At 43.5% G+C, this 17,715-nt stretch overlaps 2 protein-coding genes across 3 annotated transcripts; one reads left to right on the top strand and one right to left on the bottom strand.

Annotated features, from left to right (window-relative positions):
• On the top strand, positions 1-629 carry c15h10orf53 (chromosome 15 C10orf53 homolog). The gene is made up of 3 exons (XM_071908159.2): positions 1-94; positions 221-340; positions 565-629. The coding sequence occupies exons 1-3, from the start codon at positions 1-3 to the stop codon at positions 627-629; spliced, it is 279 nt and encodes a 92-aa protein (XP_071764260.1).
• Positions 630-1,964: 1,335 nt separating this feature from the next.
• Positions 1,965-17,185, bottom strand: ogdhl (oxoglutarate dehydrogenase L). 2 transcript variants are annotated; one of them, XM_071908157.2, is made up of 22 exons: positions 16,976-17,185; positions 16,264-16,434; positions 15,217-15,319; positions 12,995-13,110; positions 12,731-12,885; positions 11,739-11,885; positions 11,520-11,610; positions 11,239-11,418; positions 10,982-11,110; positions 10,133-10,312; positions 9,870-10,022; positions 9,160-9,262; positions 8,863-8,991; positions 8,209-8,359; positions 5,278-5,405; positions 5,025-5,203; positions 4,446-4,517; positions 3,536-3,661; positions 2,781-2,853; positions 2,538-2,701; positions 2,252-2,406; positions 1,965-2,088 (listed from the first exon to the last, which is right to left on the bottom strand). In XM_071908157.2, exons 1-22 carry the CDS (start codon positions 17,183-17,185, stop codon positions 1,965-1,967), a joined length of 3,039 nt encoding a protein of 1,012 aa, XP_071764258.1. The 2 variants fall into 2 exon arrangements, with proteins under 2 accessions (XP_071764258.1, XP_071764259.1); XM_071908158.2 differs by lacking the exons at positions 10,133-10,312; positions 12,995-13,110; positions 15,217-15,319; positions 16,264-16,434; positions 16,976-17,185 and having other exon boundaries at positions 12,731-12,852.
• Positions 17,186-17,715: the final 530 nt, after the last annotated feature.

Genomic DNA, 17,715 nt, shown 5'->3' with positions numbered 1-17,715 from the left:
ATGCCTAAAAACGCACAGGTGACCCTGCGTTATGGACCATATGAATCCAGCGGGCTAGTAGAGCACAGGACCTTCCGTCTGGAGGGTCTGCAGGGTAGTTATATTTCTTTTCCCATAGGATACAGTCGTCTGCTGCCTCACTGTTGTTTATTAAGTGATGTCATACATGTGCGACCATTGTGTTAGGTGATTAATTGCTATACATTTCTATCTGACAAAGCTGCATTAAGAGAGCATGGGCATCAGTGTGTCTTAGAAGAAACGAGTGATTGGAACATAGTGGAGCTCGTGGTCAACGAGGAGAGTGTCTACACCTGTGATATAAAGCAGCTGGAGTTTGGTGAGTTTGGTTTCCATAGGCAGACAGGGTGAAAAATTCATGGTGTCATAGGCTTCCCACCACTCCATGGTGATGTCAGGTGATTGACTGTGATGTAAGAAATAACATGATGTGAGAGTGTGATGCTGAGCTGAATTGTTATTATTGAGTCACAGAGGAATAAAGGAATAAAGAAAAATAATGCATTGATGAAAGCCTAACAATCTGTTATTCTTTTCCCCAAGGCGGAGATGGTAAACTGGACCCTCTTTGCAAAGAAGCTGTTATTGCCGTGGACAATGCTTACTGAGGATAATAGAGGCCTCCAACTTGGGCATTAAATTAAAAATGCATAACACCCACAGAAATAGCTTTTTTCCATATAGTTAAGCAGCAAAACGCAATGGGCTGTTATTTTGTGTTATTGCATTTTATTGCTGCATGAATTCACAGTGTGTCGCTGATGATTGTGCTACTACTGTATGTTTTTTGCAGACAGTAACATTGTACATATTCCCTTCCTTTACAAATCCATACTTTCTTTTACAAATAAAATGCTAAGCATCATCTGCAACTAAACAATATCATCAAAGCATTTTATTAAACTACAACATATGTTATTGCTCTTTTCATTCAAGTGTAGTGCAACTGCATCCAGCTGTGCAATACTCTTTTTCAATACCTATGTTTCAGTACCCACACTGACGTGGATATATAAGCTTATTATTCCAATAACAAACTAAAGATACATAACCATTTTTTTTAAATCACTAAAATATGTAAAATTATGTTTGTGCACGGCTTATGGCTAAATCTCCCAGCGTTAACTGGAGAAGGTATGGCTGAACAGGAAGCATAATTATATGGCGCATTTCTAAACACAGTGATAACTAATATCAACTCTGTTAAGTGCCTGGGGATTTTAATGTGACAACTGAGTGTCAATGTTACCCTCATCCCAAAGCATCCAAGGCTTTGCTGTGTTTACGTGTGTGCATCCCTCAGCCTCCGAAGACGAAGCTGAGCCGTATGTCCTCGCTAGAAAACATGGCTGCCTGTCTCCCTGCCAGCTGGCTCACGTCTCCTGGTGAAGTGAGGTGTGACAATAACTAGAGACTCTTTTACTAACAGCTAAGATAACCAAGGCAAATACAGGCAATAAACCTACTCAGAGCTGATGTGTTAAATTTCAATAACAGTCTTCATACCTGTGATATGTGATATCATTCACATTCGTTGTGTAGGTACACCGGTGCGGTGTTTTGTGTGCGTCTTGTAGCTTGTGCTATTCATCTACAAAAACAGATCTACAATATGTATCTCTAAGATTCAGCATAGAGGCAATGGAGGTATCTACTGTGCTAAAGCCACGGAAATTACAGAGATTGTCAGGAATCAGAACTTTGGTATGTGAAGGTTTCTACGGGTAAAATGATGTCGGCTAAGTTAGGGACCAAACTGTCCGTAAGCACTCGGCTACACTGCAGATTGTCACAAATCTAAACTAGTTTGTAAAAATGTATAATTTTGCCACATATCAAAACTTAATCAATGGTCCTTGGTGGTTGCAGATGGAGCTGCTCCTCCTCCCTGCTTCTCATTCTGGTTCTTGTTCTGGTCCTTGTTGTGGTTCTCCTGAGGGACACTAGAAGTTCCTCCCCTCGAAGGCGCTCAGGTTGAAAGCGGTGTCCATGAATCTCTTGAGCTCGTTGAGGTGGGTGGACTTGTTCCCTGTGGCGGGAGCAGCTGCAGGGTCCCGGCCCACATACCTGAAGGAAACACAACAGGTTAGTTATATGGAGAGATGCGCACTGTCACCAGTGACAGGAGTAAAAATCCTTCACCTGATTCTTTATCTCCATTCTTACTGTTTGCCTCTATCATAACACCATGAACAAATCAGACCATATGACAAGTAAACTAATCCCTTACCAGATGGGCTTCTTATTGGCCACTACAGTGAGGAAGCGTGGCCGGACGTAATCATAGTAACCCATGTTCTTGTGCTCCTCCTGACACCAGATCAGTTCAGCGTCGGAGTATTTCTCCACCTCTGCCCTGACCAGGTCAAAGGGGAACGGAGAGATCTGTAAAAACCAGCAGAATGAGTGGGATATCGACAATGAAGTGTCTGTGAATTATTCAACAAGATCGCATCACGCCCTCCTCAAACTCCACATTGCATCACATACTCAGGCTGATGAGAGGGATTAAGCACCTGTTCAAGTCTGATGATGGCGATGTCACTCTCCAAGTTTTGCTGTTTCCTCTCTTTAGCCAGTTCATAGTAGACTTTGCCGGTGCAGAAGATGACTCTTTTCACCTGACCTGGGCTTTGACTTGCAGGGCCCTCGTCAGGAATCAGCCTCTTGAATTTAGTACCTGCAGACATGTGATCTCTATAATAGTATCCCCAAAATTTAGGACTGTCACATTTCACAGAGAATAGGGAAAACTTTACCTGCAGCAAGGTCATCAAAACTGGACCTTGCATCTGGGTGCCTCAGCAGAGATTTAGGAGTGAAAATGATCAACTGAGAGAAAAAAAAGTAAGAAATTTCTGTCAACTACAAACAACAGATTGATTCTGTCATCCGTATCTCCATTGTGTGCTTTGAAAAAACTCAAGAGATAAAAGTTTTTATCTCTTTTCACGCTAATTTGTTGCCACCATATAGCACGCAACGTTGACATTGGGGAAAACAAAACATTTCTTTAACAATCAAATAAATAAAACCCTTTGCTGCTCAACCAGCCGAGTCCATAATTTCAGACTTCTTCATAGAAAACAAAACAATATTATCCCCTATTGGCCCCCTCTCTAATTTGCTCAGGAAGTGATTTTCTCATGCTCCACAAAGCATTGCATTTACGTGCGACAGGGGATCAGTTAAGACATTCACTGTGGCTGAAAACTGTAAGAGACTGAAAAAAGAACTGTGCATATGCTAGGAAAAAATGCTAAAAAAGTTTAGACCCATACTACTGTTACTTAAATTACATTACCACATTTGTAGTTGGGTTAGAAATGCTATCAAAAGGTTATAATGTATAACGATCACGATAGGTTTCCTGCAAACAGACTATTTTCCTATTGAAGGATGGTTGTAATGTAGTTATTACAGTATGTCTGTCACTATGAAGTAAAAGCTCTAATCAATACATAGATCAAATATTTTCAAGACAAAGCTTTAGTAAACAAATGCTAAACCTTACCGGTTTTCTGAATGGCAGCAGAATCTGCCGTCTCAGCACATGGCAGTAGTTAGCAGGCGTGGAACAGTTGACCACAATCCAGTTACAGTCATAAAGCTGCTGGACTTCAAAATCTCCACTGAGCTCCTTCACAGAAAATTAATTAAAAAAGGATTATGAAGGCTATCACAGTCAAAAAGAAAAAATCTAACTTTATGGATAGACAAAATTACAGAACAGCTGTGTTGGTTTCAGCCTTGGTTTTTTTTTTTTTTCTCTTTAGTTTGGGTAGAAGATATAGCGCATGAGTACAGCAGTGCACAAACCATATCACACACACACACACACACACACACACACACACACATGGTAGAGAGAATGTTAATCCTCAGTATGCTCCCACTAATAGTTTGATCAATACCCCATTTGGAGATGAATCTAGTAGGCTTCTGCTGAGACAGCCTGCTGTGGTTCGCTCCTCCAATGCTCCCCCATACCAGCTCACCCTTGGGACCTGACTTATTACTGAATGCTGAGGCTTTGGAGGCCATAATGAAGAGACTTTTCGGCTCTAAAGAAATGGGCAATCATGCCATCACTTAAGTGGTCATGAGATCAGAATGGCCCATTGAGAGAGGAAGTTATTGGACACTAACCCCAGTTCACTGCGCAATGTAAATGGGTTCACAGTGGACCCCATTTCTTGGAAATATACGATTAGATCACCATGTTCATCAAAATGGTATATATAGTATATATATTGGGGGCGTCCTGGTGGCTCAGTGGGCTAAGGCAGGTACCATCTAAGTGTGACGTCCTGCGTTAAAATCCCAGGACCTTTGTCACACGCCACCCCCCTCTCTTTCCTGATCTTTCCTAAGGTAAATGTATTGGGCCATATTGTAACTGTAAATTGTACATGCAGACATACAGGGAAGCGATCAGGGTCGTCTTTGCTCATCTGCAGGAAGCGCTCAGGTCGAGCTGAAGAATGTTCTGGACCCTGAGGAGGGAAGAGAAGAGAGGAGGTGGATATATAACAAGATGGAAGCAGAACTCACCCTAATATATACAGTGTTTCCTCTGTAATTGTATGCAGCTGTGGTGCTTGGGGGGATAATTCTAGTTTTGTCCCATATCTGCCGCTGCTTGGGTCTAAGTTATGTTCCAAGTTGAGCTTGTGAGGTTGTAGTGCTAAAACAGTTTTTTAATTATAATAAAATCATTACTTCTAAAACATTTGGACTACATTTATTTTAGTTTTAGATGACAGAAAGACTAAATTACAATACTGATTTTCATTTCACATTTTCTCTAGCGGTGGTAATTTCCTTGCAGTGGAGGCATACCACTGCTAAATTAATACAGAGGAAACACTATATACATATATATATATATATGAGTCAGCTCCAATGAATCATTCTGTAAACTCTAGAGAATGTGATATTTAATTATCAAATTCTATTTTCCAAAGCAGCTTATTCACATAACAGTCACGGTGCCTTCTCACCATTCCCTCCATGCCATGAGGCAGCAGCAGGACAATGCCGTTGTTGCGGACCCACTTGGCCTGGCCTGGGCTGATGAACTGGTCAATGATACACTGGGCTGTGTTGTGGAAGTCTCCAAACTGGGCCTCCCACAGGATCAGAGCATTTGGACTGGCCATGGCAAAACCCAGCTCAAAACCTGGAGTCACAGTCATCATTAACAGCCACAATTAACAGAGGACTTATCATGCTGTATTGTGTTTTCAGTCTTACCTAGAACTCCGTACTCGGATAAGGAGCTGTTGCAGACAGTGTAGGGGGCCTGGTTGGACCACAGGTGGTTCATGGGAACACAGAAACGTTTGTCCACCTCTTGGTCATGTAGAACATGATGACGGTGACTGAAAAAAAAAAGAGAGGCAGAGAGGAGAAGGGATGAAAGAAAGGACACAATAAAAAAAATAATCATCGTTGTGCCAAGTCATCCATTTGTATATGGTACTTAAAAAGATTTTGGAGCACATAGAAAATAAATCACTATAATGGCAACATCTGTTACTAAGAGAGCATAGCAATGCATCACATCCAGTTAAATGAATGGATAAACTGGATTCCAAAACAAAAACAATCACGCAAAACCATTTAAGAAGCTGTGACGCTTGCATTGTATAGAACCGGGAGGTTTCCCGAGGAGAAAAGACGATGTATGGTGCGTAAAACTAGGGAGGAATATTGCCACAGGACCCAAAGATTTTCAGGACACCAAGCTGTATTTAAAATGATGATGGTGCAAACAAGAGGTTTACTGAGGCAAGGGGGATTTGTCAAAGGGTCGTCACACAGCAGGAGATGCATGCAAACACACATACACACACTGCAGTCAGTCTCCCAGCCCGGGACAGCCAATCCATGAAGAGCAGCCCGCTCACTCCTCATCTTCAGTCGGTATGAAGACGAGGCCCAACAGGAGTTGATGGGAGCAAAGAGCCAAGCGTTAACAAGCTCTGCCAGTCCGCTCGCTCCCGATGTAGGAGTCAGCCATCAGAACCAGCACGATGAGACAATCACTTAAAACCCCTTTAACATCACCCTAATGATGTCTCCACACACACACACACACACACACACAGGCACATGCACACACAGACACACTGAAACACATACACACAAAGTACTTGAGGTTATGCAACGGTCAAACGGAAGGGCTACAGGAAATAACTGAAATGTATTGATTATTATCTTGCATGTGATGTATACTGTACACAAGAATACATGATTGTGATTTGATTTCTGTGACTAGTATCAACCATAATTATGAACTAATGAGGGCAGATACTGCATAATTGTTTTGTTTGATCCTTGTTCTAGATTTGCAGGATATTCACTTTCTCTTCAAGAAATCCTTTGATGAAGGGATCAAATTGAGAGCAACCGCTGCTAATTGAGGTAACGCACATAATTTCATTTTCTTTTCTCAATACACTATCAAAAGAGGATCCAAAACCCTGATAAGAGTAGGGTCTTTCTCTGGGATTGCCTCATATACTGTGTCCCCACCTCACTCTTCTTCTTCTTCACACACACACACACACACACACACACACACACACACACACACTCACACTTCCTCTGCCTGGGGGCCCCATTAGTCAGGGAAAGGGGTGCTTGGTGCAGCACACGCAACCCACCCAAACACAGACGACTGAATCCATTAGTCCACGCTGTTACGTACATCACAGAAACGCAAGCAGGCCCAGTCAGCTGTAACACGCCAATATGCTCAGTTTCTAAGAACTATGAAGGGAAACGGGGGGGGGGGGGGGGAGTGGGGGAAGAAAAAAATGTGTAGGTGTGAAGGAGGAGGAGAAAGTGAAGGGGTGAGGGATCCGGGAGGGGGGTGAGGAGGGAAAGGCATAGCGAGAAGGAAAGGTAACAGGAGAGAGAGACAATGTGCAGAAGTCTCTCTCTACAGAAGACACTTGATTTAAATAAACAGCAGGTGACACAGAGGTGAGTGGTGGACGTAGCGCTTGGCTGCTGTCTGCAACCCTTGTATCTGTGAGCTTATTATTTATTAATTTATAGCCAGGCAAATGATCCTGTTGAAGGGGACGCGGGAGGGAAGAAATACATGTCAGTTTTAAATGCGAGGCAAAAGGAAAGCCCTGTAACTCTTGTTAGTTAGTGTGATGCACGGTCTGTGTGCTGGGCGGAGAAGCGGTAGGGGACAGATGAGACAGGCGCAGTGAGAGGGGGAGCCGATTTTGTTCACGTGTCACTCGTTCCCTCCGTACCATGACAACACCATGTGGGCTTCACTGGTCCCAGGAGACTACGCTGACGTCTTCTGTCTGTCAGATTCCCCGCGCCCCGCCCCCTTGACTCGTTCCTTCATTCAGAGGAATGTCCCTAACCCTTTAATGCTGGTCAACGCATACTGGCCATCACATGCTGAGCAAATGTGCCAATTTGATTTCAAAATGGAAGTCTTTATCAATTTGGGGCAATATTAGGGATCGGACAATATATCAAAATTCAATATATCGCAATACAAAAATGTGACAATACGTAATTTTTCAAGCACTCTATCAAAATTATATTATTTGTTCGTCATTGAACTTTTATTTATTACATCGTATCGTGGTTGTATCAAATCATGAACCCCTTATCGCATATCAAATCATATCGTGAGATAAGCATATCGTCCCATCCCTAGGCAACATCAATTTAAACTTCATTGTATGGGAAAGATCAAACTCGTTTTTGATAAAAAAAATTAAAAAAAAACAGTCTGTAAGCTCAGTCAGAGCAGTAGACAAGCTGCGACTCAACTCCCAGGCCGAACAAATATATGGTTGGTCGTAGCCTAGAGGTTAGAGAAGCAGGCTTGTGACTGACAGGCTGCTGCCTGGAAACTTTTTTACCACTTGGGAAAATTTGGATGGGGAAAGTCAATGTGCTTTCAACACTCTCCCTTCCCTCAACAACTACACTTGAGATGCCCTTCAGCAAGGCACAGCTGCCCAGTGGCCAGCAGCAGGAGATTGTGCTGTGAGTGAGAGGCAGAGAGTTGCTACAAACAGGCCTGAAACTTTACATGAATTAATAAAAGTTAAAAAAAATACATTCAAATTGTCCATTGCAGAAGCATCGTTAAGGAGAGTACCGATGCAACATCTGTCTGTCGTCTTCACATACACTCACCTGAAGGTTCCCCGCTCCACATCCTGCCCGCTGAGTCGGACATGGCTGCCATCTTTGAGAAGGGAGCCAAAAGCCATGTACTCTCCTAGAGCCCAGTCCATCTGACGCTTCTTCACCAGGTCTGCTCGACCACGCAGGATACGAGACACACCTGGAGAACACACACACACACACACACACACGGTCTCAATGACTGACCACTGTTTTTACAAGCAGCATGGGGATAGGGGAACAAAAATTAAAAGAAGTGATAGCTTAGGGAGAGCAGCGGGGAAAGGGGATGTAAAAAGCAATGGGCTGGCATACTGTATTGTAAATAAAAACCTCTGTGGCGGTCTAAACTGCTACAGCATGTGCCAAGCCAGCTGTGCAGGCCAGACACCTGCTGTTGGCGAGGGATGTGTTTACAGGTGAACTGCTTTTATTGACTTTCTGAAGATTGTCCCGGTAGAAATATGTCTACGCAAGGTAATAAAAGAAAAAAAAGTGGGACTGAGGTTTATGTGGTTTGAGGATCTTTAGTGACTTATACAGAGGTTTGAGTCCCATGCTTTTTCATGGTGATGCAGGTGTGTTCCTTTGTCGCATCAGCACCGCCATGGCGGCTAGACGTTCTGACTGCTGTGTCGTCCCGCACAAGGCAACGAGACTCACCAGGGTGGATCCTAAAATCTTCCAGGGGCACGGAGCTGGCTGTCTGGCCTATGTGCTGCAGAACCTCCTCATCCAGTCCTGTGGGGGGACAACTCATGCTCTTGGGCTCTCCCTCAGCTGTGAAGAAATCTACAGAGACAGACAGGGAGTTTGGAACAGAGAAGAAAAAAGTCAATCAACAAAGAAAAGCAGAAGTACCATAATAAACAATTTAAACAAGTCAGAGTGCAACAGAGAAATATGAATTGTTGACCAGCTATCTCTTGAAAGTTGACAAAGGGAAGATATTGTATTTACCCGGCCAGGGGGAGTCTAGCCAGTGACGGATGTGTAAGATCTTTTCATCCTTGGAGCTGGTGTACGCCTCTTCACATATCTTGTCATATTTGGCAACTTCTTCCTGTAACCAAAAAAAAACTAAACTAAAACTGACAGACCAAAACTGTGTGTGGCAGAGAGAGAGAGAGAGAGAGAGAGAGAGAGAGAGAGAGAGAGAGAGAGACATTAGGGGCAGGGGGGGAAGTCTCCACCAGCAGCAATGGTTCTGCCTTGGTGTATTACAAATGGGTTTTTGCAAGAGTCCAAACACCAGGCCACACAACAGAAAACAGTGTCCATCAAGTGCCAAGAACTAGTACACCATAGAGGTTCTGCAGTGTTGCTCTGGCATGCCTGTATAAAACAACATTCAGAATGGATGTTACCATCAAAGTTTCTGTTTTGGATGAAAAGCTTGAGTTATTCCACTGAACAACACCAGAAACTGACTACTTCAACTTCATTCAGCAATATATGAGAGTGAGGGATTGTGAGGCTGGGTGATGGAACTGAGGCAGTAAATTGAAACTCAACTACAGCAGTGCTGGCGCAACAAATTTACTTGCAGGGCAGGGTAATATTTAAGTATGATTTAATGCACTTAGTCCAGCGGTGATACACATAAAACTGCATACAGTAGCAGCCACCGATATATATTTAACAAGAGCAAACAGCGCTAGATCACAAACCTCAAATTCCTGCAGTGTCACCACTCCCTCGGCAATGAGCTTATCCGAATACTTTTTCAGCACATGCTCCTGCCGACGGATCTGCTTGTACATCAGCGGCTGGGTGAACATGGGCTCGTCCATCTCGTTATGGCCAAACCGTCTGTAACACACCTGTAAACACACACACATACACACAACTTAAAAACAGAAGCTATTACCACAACCAAAGTGAATTTACTTTGCATTCCTCTTTAAGACATCATGGCTTGGCGATGACTCACCAGGTCAATGACGACGTCCTTGTTGAAGGTGTTCCTCCACTCTGCAGCCACCCGGCACACGTACATGACAGCCTCGGGGTCATCGGCATTCACATGGAAGATGGGCGCGTTGACGACCCGGGCCACATCGGTGGGGTAGGGGGAGGAGCGAGCCACGCGAGGGTCTGAAGTGAAGCCAATCTGAGAGACAACAATCATACACCCATGTTGATAATAACCCATTTTGAGTCTGTAAACTTAATCCAGAGGTATTTGCTGATGTAACCTTACCCCATCTACCCCAGCCTTTACCCTAACCAGGGTCCATATCCCATCTCAAACCTAATGACTATGTCTTTATTTTTGCCACTTTCCTTTTGCTTATGTGACCATGTTTCTGCTTGTCTTGATTGTGAAATACTTTGTACATTTTGTTCTAGAAAAGTGCTATAAAAATAAAGTTATTATTATTAGTATTAGCGGTCGAAGCTAAGCTGGGGCAGAGTTTACAGGCGCTGGGGCGGGAATAATACTTAATTTAAAGCTGATTGGTCGATTTCAGACAAGTCTAGTGTCTACAAAAGACACTAGGACAAAATCCGAATGGCTTGTACAAGAAGGTGATTTAATAAGGTTGGTGACTCTGGGGAAATGACATCACTAACGTGATTCAGATTTACTGCTATTACTTCCCACCTCCAAGTACTAATATCACCAGAAATATTAGGAATTGCCAGGATACTCCTCCTTTAATAGTAGCAGTAGTAGTAGTAGTAGTAGTATTAGTGAGTGAACAACAAAATGTGTGCATCATGGTATGTGTGTCAGATCATGTTACAATATCTATTGAATCATTGAACCCTCCCATACCTGATTGTTGACCACCACATGGACTGTACCATGTGTGGTGTAGGAGGGGAGCTCACTCAGGTGGAAGGTCTCATATACAACCCCTTGTCCGGCAAAAGCAGCGTCCCCATGCATCAAGATGGACATGACCTGGTAAACCACATCATGGACTCAATGGGACCAAGTATTCATCTATGTGCAAATCTACATTTACATTGCCTGTACATCATGCCATCATGTTTCAAAACACAAAATATGCCCCCCTTGTCAACTGTTACCTTCTTTCCCTGAGTGTCTCCTCTGTAGAACTGCTCAGCTTTGGCCTTGCCCTGCACCACCGGGTCCACCGCCTCCAGGTGGGACGGGTTTGCCATGAGCGACAGTGTGATGTTCTTGTCTGTCTCACGGTTAATCCTCTCGTGGTACATCCCCAGGTGGTACTTCACATCCCCTGAACCCTAGCAATACAGAAATACAGATGAAATAATGCATGAGTGGCGTCTCCAGAATGCTTTCCTCTGATAGTTTCCCACATTGTCGGGTATCTACAGGCCCATACCTCATCAGTAGCCTCTAATTTGGGGTCAAACTGGCAGAAGATCTGATCCAGGTCCTTACGAACCACATTGGCCAAGACATTCAGTCGACCCCTGGTAGAAGAGTTCACACTTAGTTTTAAAACATCCATTTCAAATGTGGTCCTTAGTGGAAGATGAAGGACAAATGTAACTGTATGAGTGACTGAACTGATAGAAGAGAGAGGAGTAATGCACAGTACCGATGAGGCATCCCCATGATCACGCTGTCGATGCCTGCAGCGCTCGACTGGTCAATGATGGTTTTCAGAGCGGGGATCAGCACCTCACAGCCCTCCAGACCAAAACGTTTCTCAGATGACCACTTCCTAGCCAGGAAGTCCTCAAACCTAGACACAAACACAGTTCAGATGTCGGGTTCATGGAGGCTTTGTGCCACTAAGGGCAGCTGTAGGTCAGTCAGTAAAAGATCATGCCACTCCTGTGTATTTTTCAGTTAGGAGTGATATGTACAACAGCAAAGGCAACGGGTTTAATCAGGGATGATAAATCACTAAGTGCGGGCTGGAGGTTGTGCATGTAGTATATCAGCGTACATTATTCTGAAATGCAATAAGCCAACCATAAACAGAACGTAATTAATGTTGGGGCAGCTTGACACCAAATGACACATCAAACATCGTCTGTATTGCGATGTGTCTGTTATGTAGACTGATGAGTCCTGATGAGAACAACAATGTTTCACTGGCCCATTACTAAAGAGGATTTTTAGAACAATATTATAAATATTTGGGATGCTGGTATTCAAACATTCAGCAACTACTAAAAATTGTAAGGTCACATCCAAGAACCCCCAGTGACCTCTGAGTTCATCTGACAGAGTTGGAAGTGAGCGTAAGTGAAAGATAAGAAGCTGATCTTTCCTATTGATATTTTTATTAACAATGATAATAATAATGTTAATATCACTATTATTTGTTTGCTCTTTCCTCTGCTGTGTATATATATGTATATACTGTACATATACATACATCCCATTTGCTTGTGGATTTTAAGGAAAAAGGTAAATAAAGCTTAAATCATAAAAAAGAAGCTTATCTTTCCAAATTTACCATATAAATGCATATAGAGTTTTGTTTATGGGGTGTGGGGCCCTGATGTGAGCTATTACTAAAAGAGAGGTACAGTGTTGTCACCATTAAATGTGAGTCAGTAATGTTTATTCGGTGCTAACCGTGTGGATCTGACCAGCCGGGCCAGCAGAGTTCTCTTCTCAGCATTAGTGAACTGCATGATCCCAGGAGTTTCAAACTTCTGACGGATCCACTGACACTGATCCACGTTGTTAATGAACATGAATTCCACCCCGATGTGACCACAGTAGGATGTCTGAAAAAGAAGAGATAAAAACATATGGCAGAGTGTTATGACTTCCCCCCCCCCTATTCAGTACACACATGCAGAGACACAAACACTCACACAAACACTCCCACAGTACCTCCAGTCTGCGGATGATCTCTCTCAGGGGAAGAGTGGCGTCGTCTCCTCCGATGAAGGTGGTGGAGGGCAGCTGGAAGCTTTTATCCAAGTCAGACTCATCAAGACCATAGAAACCTTGGATAACAACGTGTGAGACAGAGGTTTGATTAAGACACGCTCCAGTCAGGCATACCAAATATTTTAACGCCCAATACTGATTTAAGTATTGTCACATGTGTCACTGCTTAGATTTCTGTGTCTTAATCAGAATATTTACTTTCCCAAATTAAGGGGTTAAAGGATAATTCCAGTTATTTTCAACCTGGGCCGTATTTTCTTAGTTCTTGCCATCATGCCAATCGATTCTGATCAAAATTTTGTCAATTACTTCACTGTAGAGCTACAAACCACTTTCCCACACAATCCAACAGGGAAAGGGAAACCCAAAAATTCAAACCCAAAACATGTCCTTTTCAACACAATAATATTGATAATGCAATGAGACCTGCCTACATCCAAATTTCCAATTATCCATGGCCTGAAATTTGAGTATATTGCAGTTTTAGATATGTTATATGGCAGAAAACCAGCATATCTTGTGATAATTGTTCAATCACATTTGGAGATGTGTAACTGCAGTGTGACTGTTATTGTGTTGAAAGGGTATGTTTTATTCACTTTTTGGGATTTACTTTTTGAGTTTCCCTTGGATTGTATTCCCTGCAAACAGAGGTACAGTATGTAATTTACAAAAGTGACATAATTTACAACAGTTTGAGCTGAATAAATCGACGTGATGGCAAAAACTAGGAAAATAAGGCCTTTGTTTTAGACGTTGCATTTTCAGTCAGTATTACAGGCTGTGGCTGTGGGAATAGAGCTTCATTATCGATGGCCCCACATAAGTTTCTGTGTTGACAAAGCCCACCTGAGAGAGCTGGTCAAGCTCAAGATCCCAGGCAACACAAGAGGAGACAGGTGCAAATCATATTACGAACACAGCAAAGACAAAAGGGGCCGAGAATAGACTCATGTAGTATCAGCTGACCAAATAAGGGGCCACTGAGGCGGTCATTAGCTTTCATTAGTGAGCTATAGGCCTGGTGACAATACATAACGCAACGCTACGTCCTGACACACACTGATCGCTGATAACAGCAGCCAGCAGAAACAGAGAAGTCTCTCTCTCTCTCTCTCTCTCTCTCTCTCTCTCTCTCTCTCTCTCTCTCCTCTTTAGTAGCTATTACTCTAGCCTTCGATCGGTTACAATGGCCGTCCCGCATCCTCCAATCCTCAGTCCGCTAAATGAAATGGAGAATGACAGCAGCTAGGCCTGAGATTAATGACAGCATTAGGCCGGCCAACCTGTATACAGACTTTGTGGAGAACTGTGATGGGGCCTGGTGTAGAGAAATACTGGACTTACACCCTTGGGTCTGATCGGCTATGCAACCCTGGATCAGAGAGGGTGTGTATGTATAATATGTGCATGTGTGTGTACGTGCTGTATGTGCATTCATATGTGTATGTGCATGTATGTGTTAACCCTCAGTTATACTGAAGCTATTAGTGTAAGTGGGTCTATATATATAGAAATATAGTGTAACAGATACAAATCAAACATTTACATGACTAGCATAATAAACCTTTTGAAGTAAGCCCTGCCAATAAAAATAGCTTGGCTATGACTGAAATCCTTAAGAGCAAAGAGTATCCTGCGTTAATTAGGAGGAAGGACGTCCACACTGGGAATCTCATGAGCATACTGCAGGCCTATATACCGCCTGTGTCTTAAAAACCCCATGTGCCTTTGGTTAGGCAAGGAATTATGATCGGGGGATGTAAGCAGGAATCCTGTACCACATAGAATAAGAAAAGTAAGTCTAAGCCTGTAAAAAAAACTACATCTTACACTATGCAAACAATTTATAATTAGACCTGCAGTCGGATGAAAACCTTGCATCTCTAGTCAACGTTTCGGGAATTAATTAAAAAAATATTTTCAGGTTGACATGTATTTTTGAAATCACATAATCCGTCTTGAACAAGTTTCATAGGAGCCTAGGTTTATGAAACTATCTCAGTAAAAGAGCACGAAGAAATTCAACTCAAGACAAAGAATGACAAAGAATTTACATGGTCACAATTTCCATTTTAGTTAGCTGTGATGTGTGATGTGTTTGTGTTTGTGTTTGTGATACACAATGTGCCTGGGATGAGTGCAGAAGCTGTGAGGCTCACCCAGTTTGTCGATGGTGGTGATCAGGTCAGAGGGAACGAAGGAGTCCAGGTCAGCTTCCAGGATTCCCAGAGGGTCTAACTGGGCAACATGGTGACCACGAATCTGCACAGAGAGACGGAGATGGACGAGGTGGGGATGGTGAAGCAAAGATGAGGTGAGGGGGGGGAGAGGGGGAGGGGGGGGAGAGGGGGAGAGAGGGGGAGAGAGGGAGAGGAGGTAACAGAGAGAAAGTGACAGGCAACAGAAAATAAGAAAAGCGGCAAATCAGCAAGGAGCTAACTTGAGGACATACAGTATAAAACAGCTGGAGAATAAGCTGACCCTCAGGAATAGGTCATCCTTACTGAGAAAACAGCCCCTTGGGAGGGTTTTTATGTACGTACAGTATGCACATGCACACACACACACACACACACACACACACACACATACACACACACACACACACACACAGACACACACACATTCCCACCAGGCTTGCAACAAGCTGGGAATAAAAATGACGCCTTTGCCAAAAGACAGAATTTAATAAATCCCTTGGATAGTTCCTCTAATTAATTTGAGGGCGAGGGGAAATGTTACCACCTGTTTTGTTTAAGTAGTCTCTTTGATATTTCCATTTTCAAAAAGCAGCCGGGCTAAGTAGGTTAGAGTTAATCTTGCAATTTGCATAACCTCATGCAGTGACAAACAAATTGTATATTCCTTTTAATAAGACGACACACAGTATAAACAGCTCTCATTGCCAATTGCCTCTGCTCTGGCAAGTCGACTGGATTTTGTTTGATACATTTTTCACAGATAGAGATACAAATAGTCAGCCAATTGTGGCTCTGGGCAGATGACATCATGACTCTGTACACATACTGACACTGTATTAAGATTTAAATGGATAGTGCCCTTGAGACATGTGATCAACCCGTTAATTTGTAATTATAATAAACCCACATTACATCATAAGGCAATAGCTGGCGTGTGAGTGTGTGTGTGTTTGTGTGTGTGTGTGTGTGTGTGCATCACAGCTGGGCTAGGTGAGTGTGGCGTACCTGGTAGGCTCTAATGAGTGTGTGCACAGCCAGGTGGTCCTCCACCACTTTCTGTGCCATGTCTGGTGTGTGGGACAGAGCACGGCCCTGCAGCAGAGTGGAGGGCCGTCTCTCGTCCGCCTCACCAGACGGACTGGAGGCCTGGGCGTTACGGAAGAACGCGTCCCAAGACTGGAGAGACACAGAGAGACAGATGCATCAGAGGTAAACAGGTCCATCAAAAATATGGACCAAGATTATCAGTATACAGCTTATTATTGACTGGAAAAACTCATTTATGGACAGTTTGAAAGTGCGCTCTGGCCGGAGATATGGTGACCAACAGGGGCGAGAGCAGTTACATCCTGACTGCAATCCAGCTACTAAATCAGCTGGGGTTCCCATGGTTACCCCCCCCTCTTGATATGACCAAAAGACTGAAAGACTAGTTTCTAGCAATGCTGGACATTCTTAGGCCCCTTGATAGTTTTTATATTTTTAAATAGTTTGAATGGCATCTTATCTTGTTAAATGTTCTCCACGTTATTGTTGAGTGAATGTGTGGCCTCTGTGCAGTGAAATGTGTTTCATTCTATGCTTGTCAGCACAAATCAAATTTCCATTCATGGACAAGAAAAGCTTCTTTTCTAGAAGCTTTTTTCTGTGGTTGTTCACCCATGTATGAAGACAAGGCACATGTTGCACACCGATTTGTTTGATTTGATAGTGTTACCTCATGGACGTTTTTATGATCCTCCAGCCAGGCAAAGTACATCTCCTCAACATAGCTGGAGCTGCTGGCCACCGCTGAGGGAACCGCAGCCCCGGAGGAGCAGCATCTCCGGGGTTCAAACCAGCGCCTGGCCGCCCCGCCGCCGGGCCCCCGCAGCCACTGGCGCCCCCCACCCTTCAGGACACCCGCTAACGCCCGGAACTGACTCATGGCTAAGAGAGAGAGAGAGAGAGAGAGAGAGAGAGAGAGAGAGAGAGAGAGAGAGAGAGAGAGAGAAAAAACCACTCCAGCTGTCACTTTCCGACTCAGACATCTCTCTACAAATTATTCACCTTTTTGCATGATAATGATTTATGAAAACATGGGAAACTGGAGTGCCCGCCTGGGAGGCGGTTGTCACAGTTTTATACATCTTGCTAACTAGTTTCCTATTCCCTACAAGAGACATGTTTGAATGTTTTCAGCGCACAATATCCCAGCTGCATATACTATGCATGCTAGAGCGCACTGCACCTATAAACTAATTATGCACAGGCTCGTGGTTTAAATTAATTACAGGCGTTTATTTTCGATTGGATTTCCACAGGATTTCGCAAATGCAGCACAGATTTTACAGAACAAGACCACTGCGTAAGAGTAAATACGGTTACGGGATGGCCTGCGCGTCTCTTTCTGCGCCCAATCGTTGCAGCTGTAAATAGCGCGTAACCGCGAACCAAAGTAGGTCTGCTGCAGAATAT

This window comes from Centroberyx gerrardi, chromosome 15 (assembly GCF_048128805.1).
Source record: "Centroberyx gerrardi isolate f3 chromosome 15, fCenGer3.hap1.cur.20231027, whole genome shotgun sequence".
Taxonomy (NCBI): Eukaryota; Metazoa; Chordata; class Actinopteri; order Beryciformes; family Berycidae; genus Centroberyx; species Centroberyx gerrardi.
This window is presented reverse-complemented; position numbering and strand designations above follow the sequence as displayed.

Bases quoted from the DNA above. Each gene is read 5' to 3' on its own strand.
- c15h10orf53 (XM_071908159.2), top strand. From the start codon at position 1: ATGCCTAAAAACGCACAGGTGACCCTGCGTTATGGACCATATGAATCC. The intron at 95-220 runs GTAGTTATATTT...TATCTGACAAAG, and splicing joins CCGTCTGGAGGGTCTGCAGG to CTGCATTAAGAGAGCATGGG. The intron at 341-564 runs GTGAGTTTGGTT...CTTTTCCCCAAG, and splicing joins TATAAAGCAGCTGGAGTTTG to GCGGAGATGGTAAACTGGAC.
- ogdhl (XM_071908157.2), bottom strand. From the start codon at position 17,185: ATGAGTCAGTTCCGGGCGTTAGCGGGTGTCCTGAAGGGTGGGGGGCGC. The intron at 12,886-12,994 runs GTACTGTGGGAG...CTTCTTTTTCAG, and splicing joins AGATCATCCGCAGACTGGAG to ACATCCTACTGTGGTCACAT. The intron at 5,204-5,277 runs GTAAGACTGAAA...CTGTGACTCCAG, and splicing joins ATCCGAGTACGGAGTTCTAG to GTTTTGAGCTGGGTTTTGCC.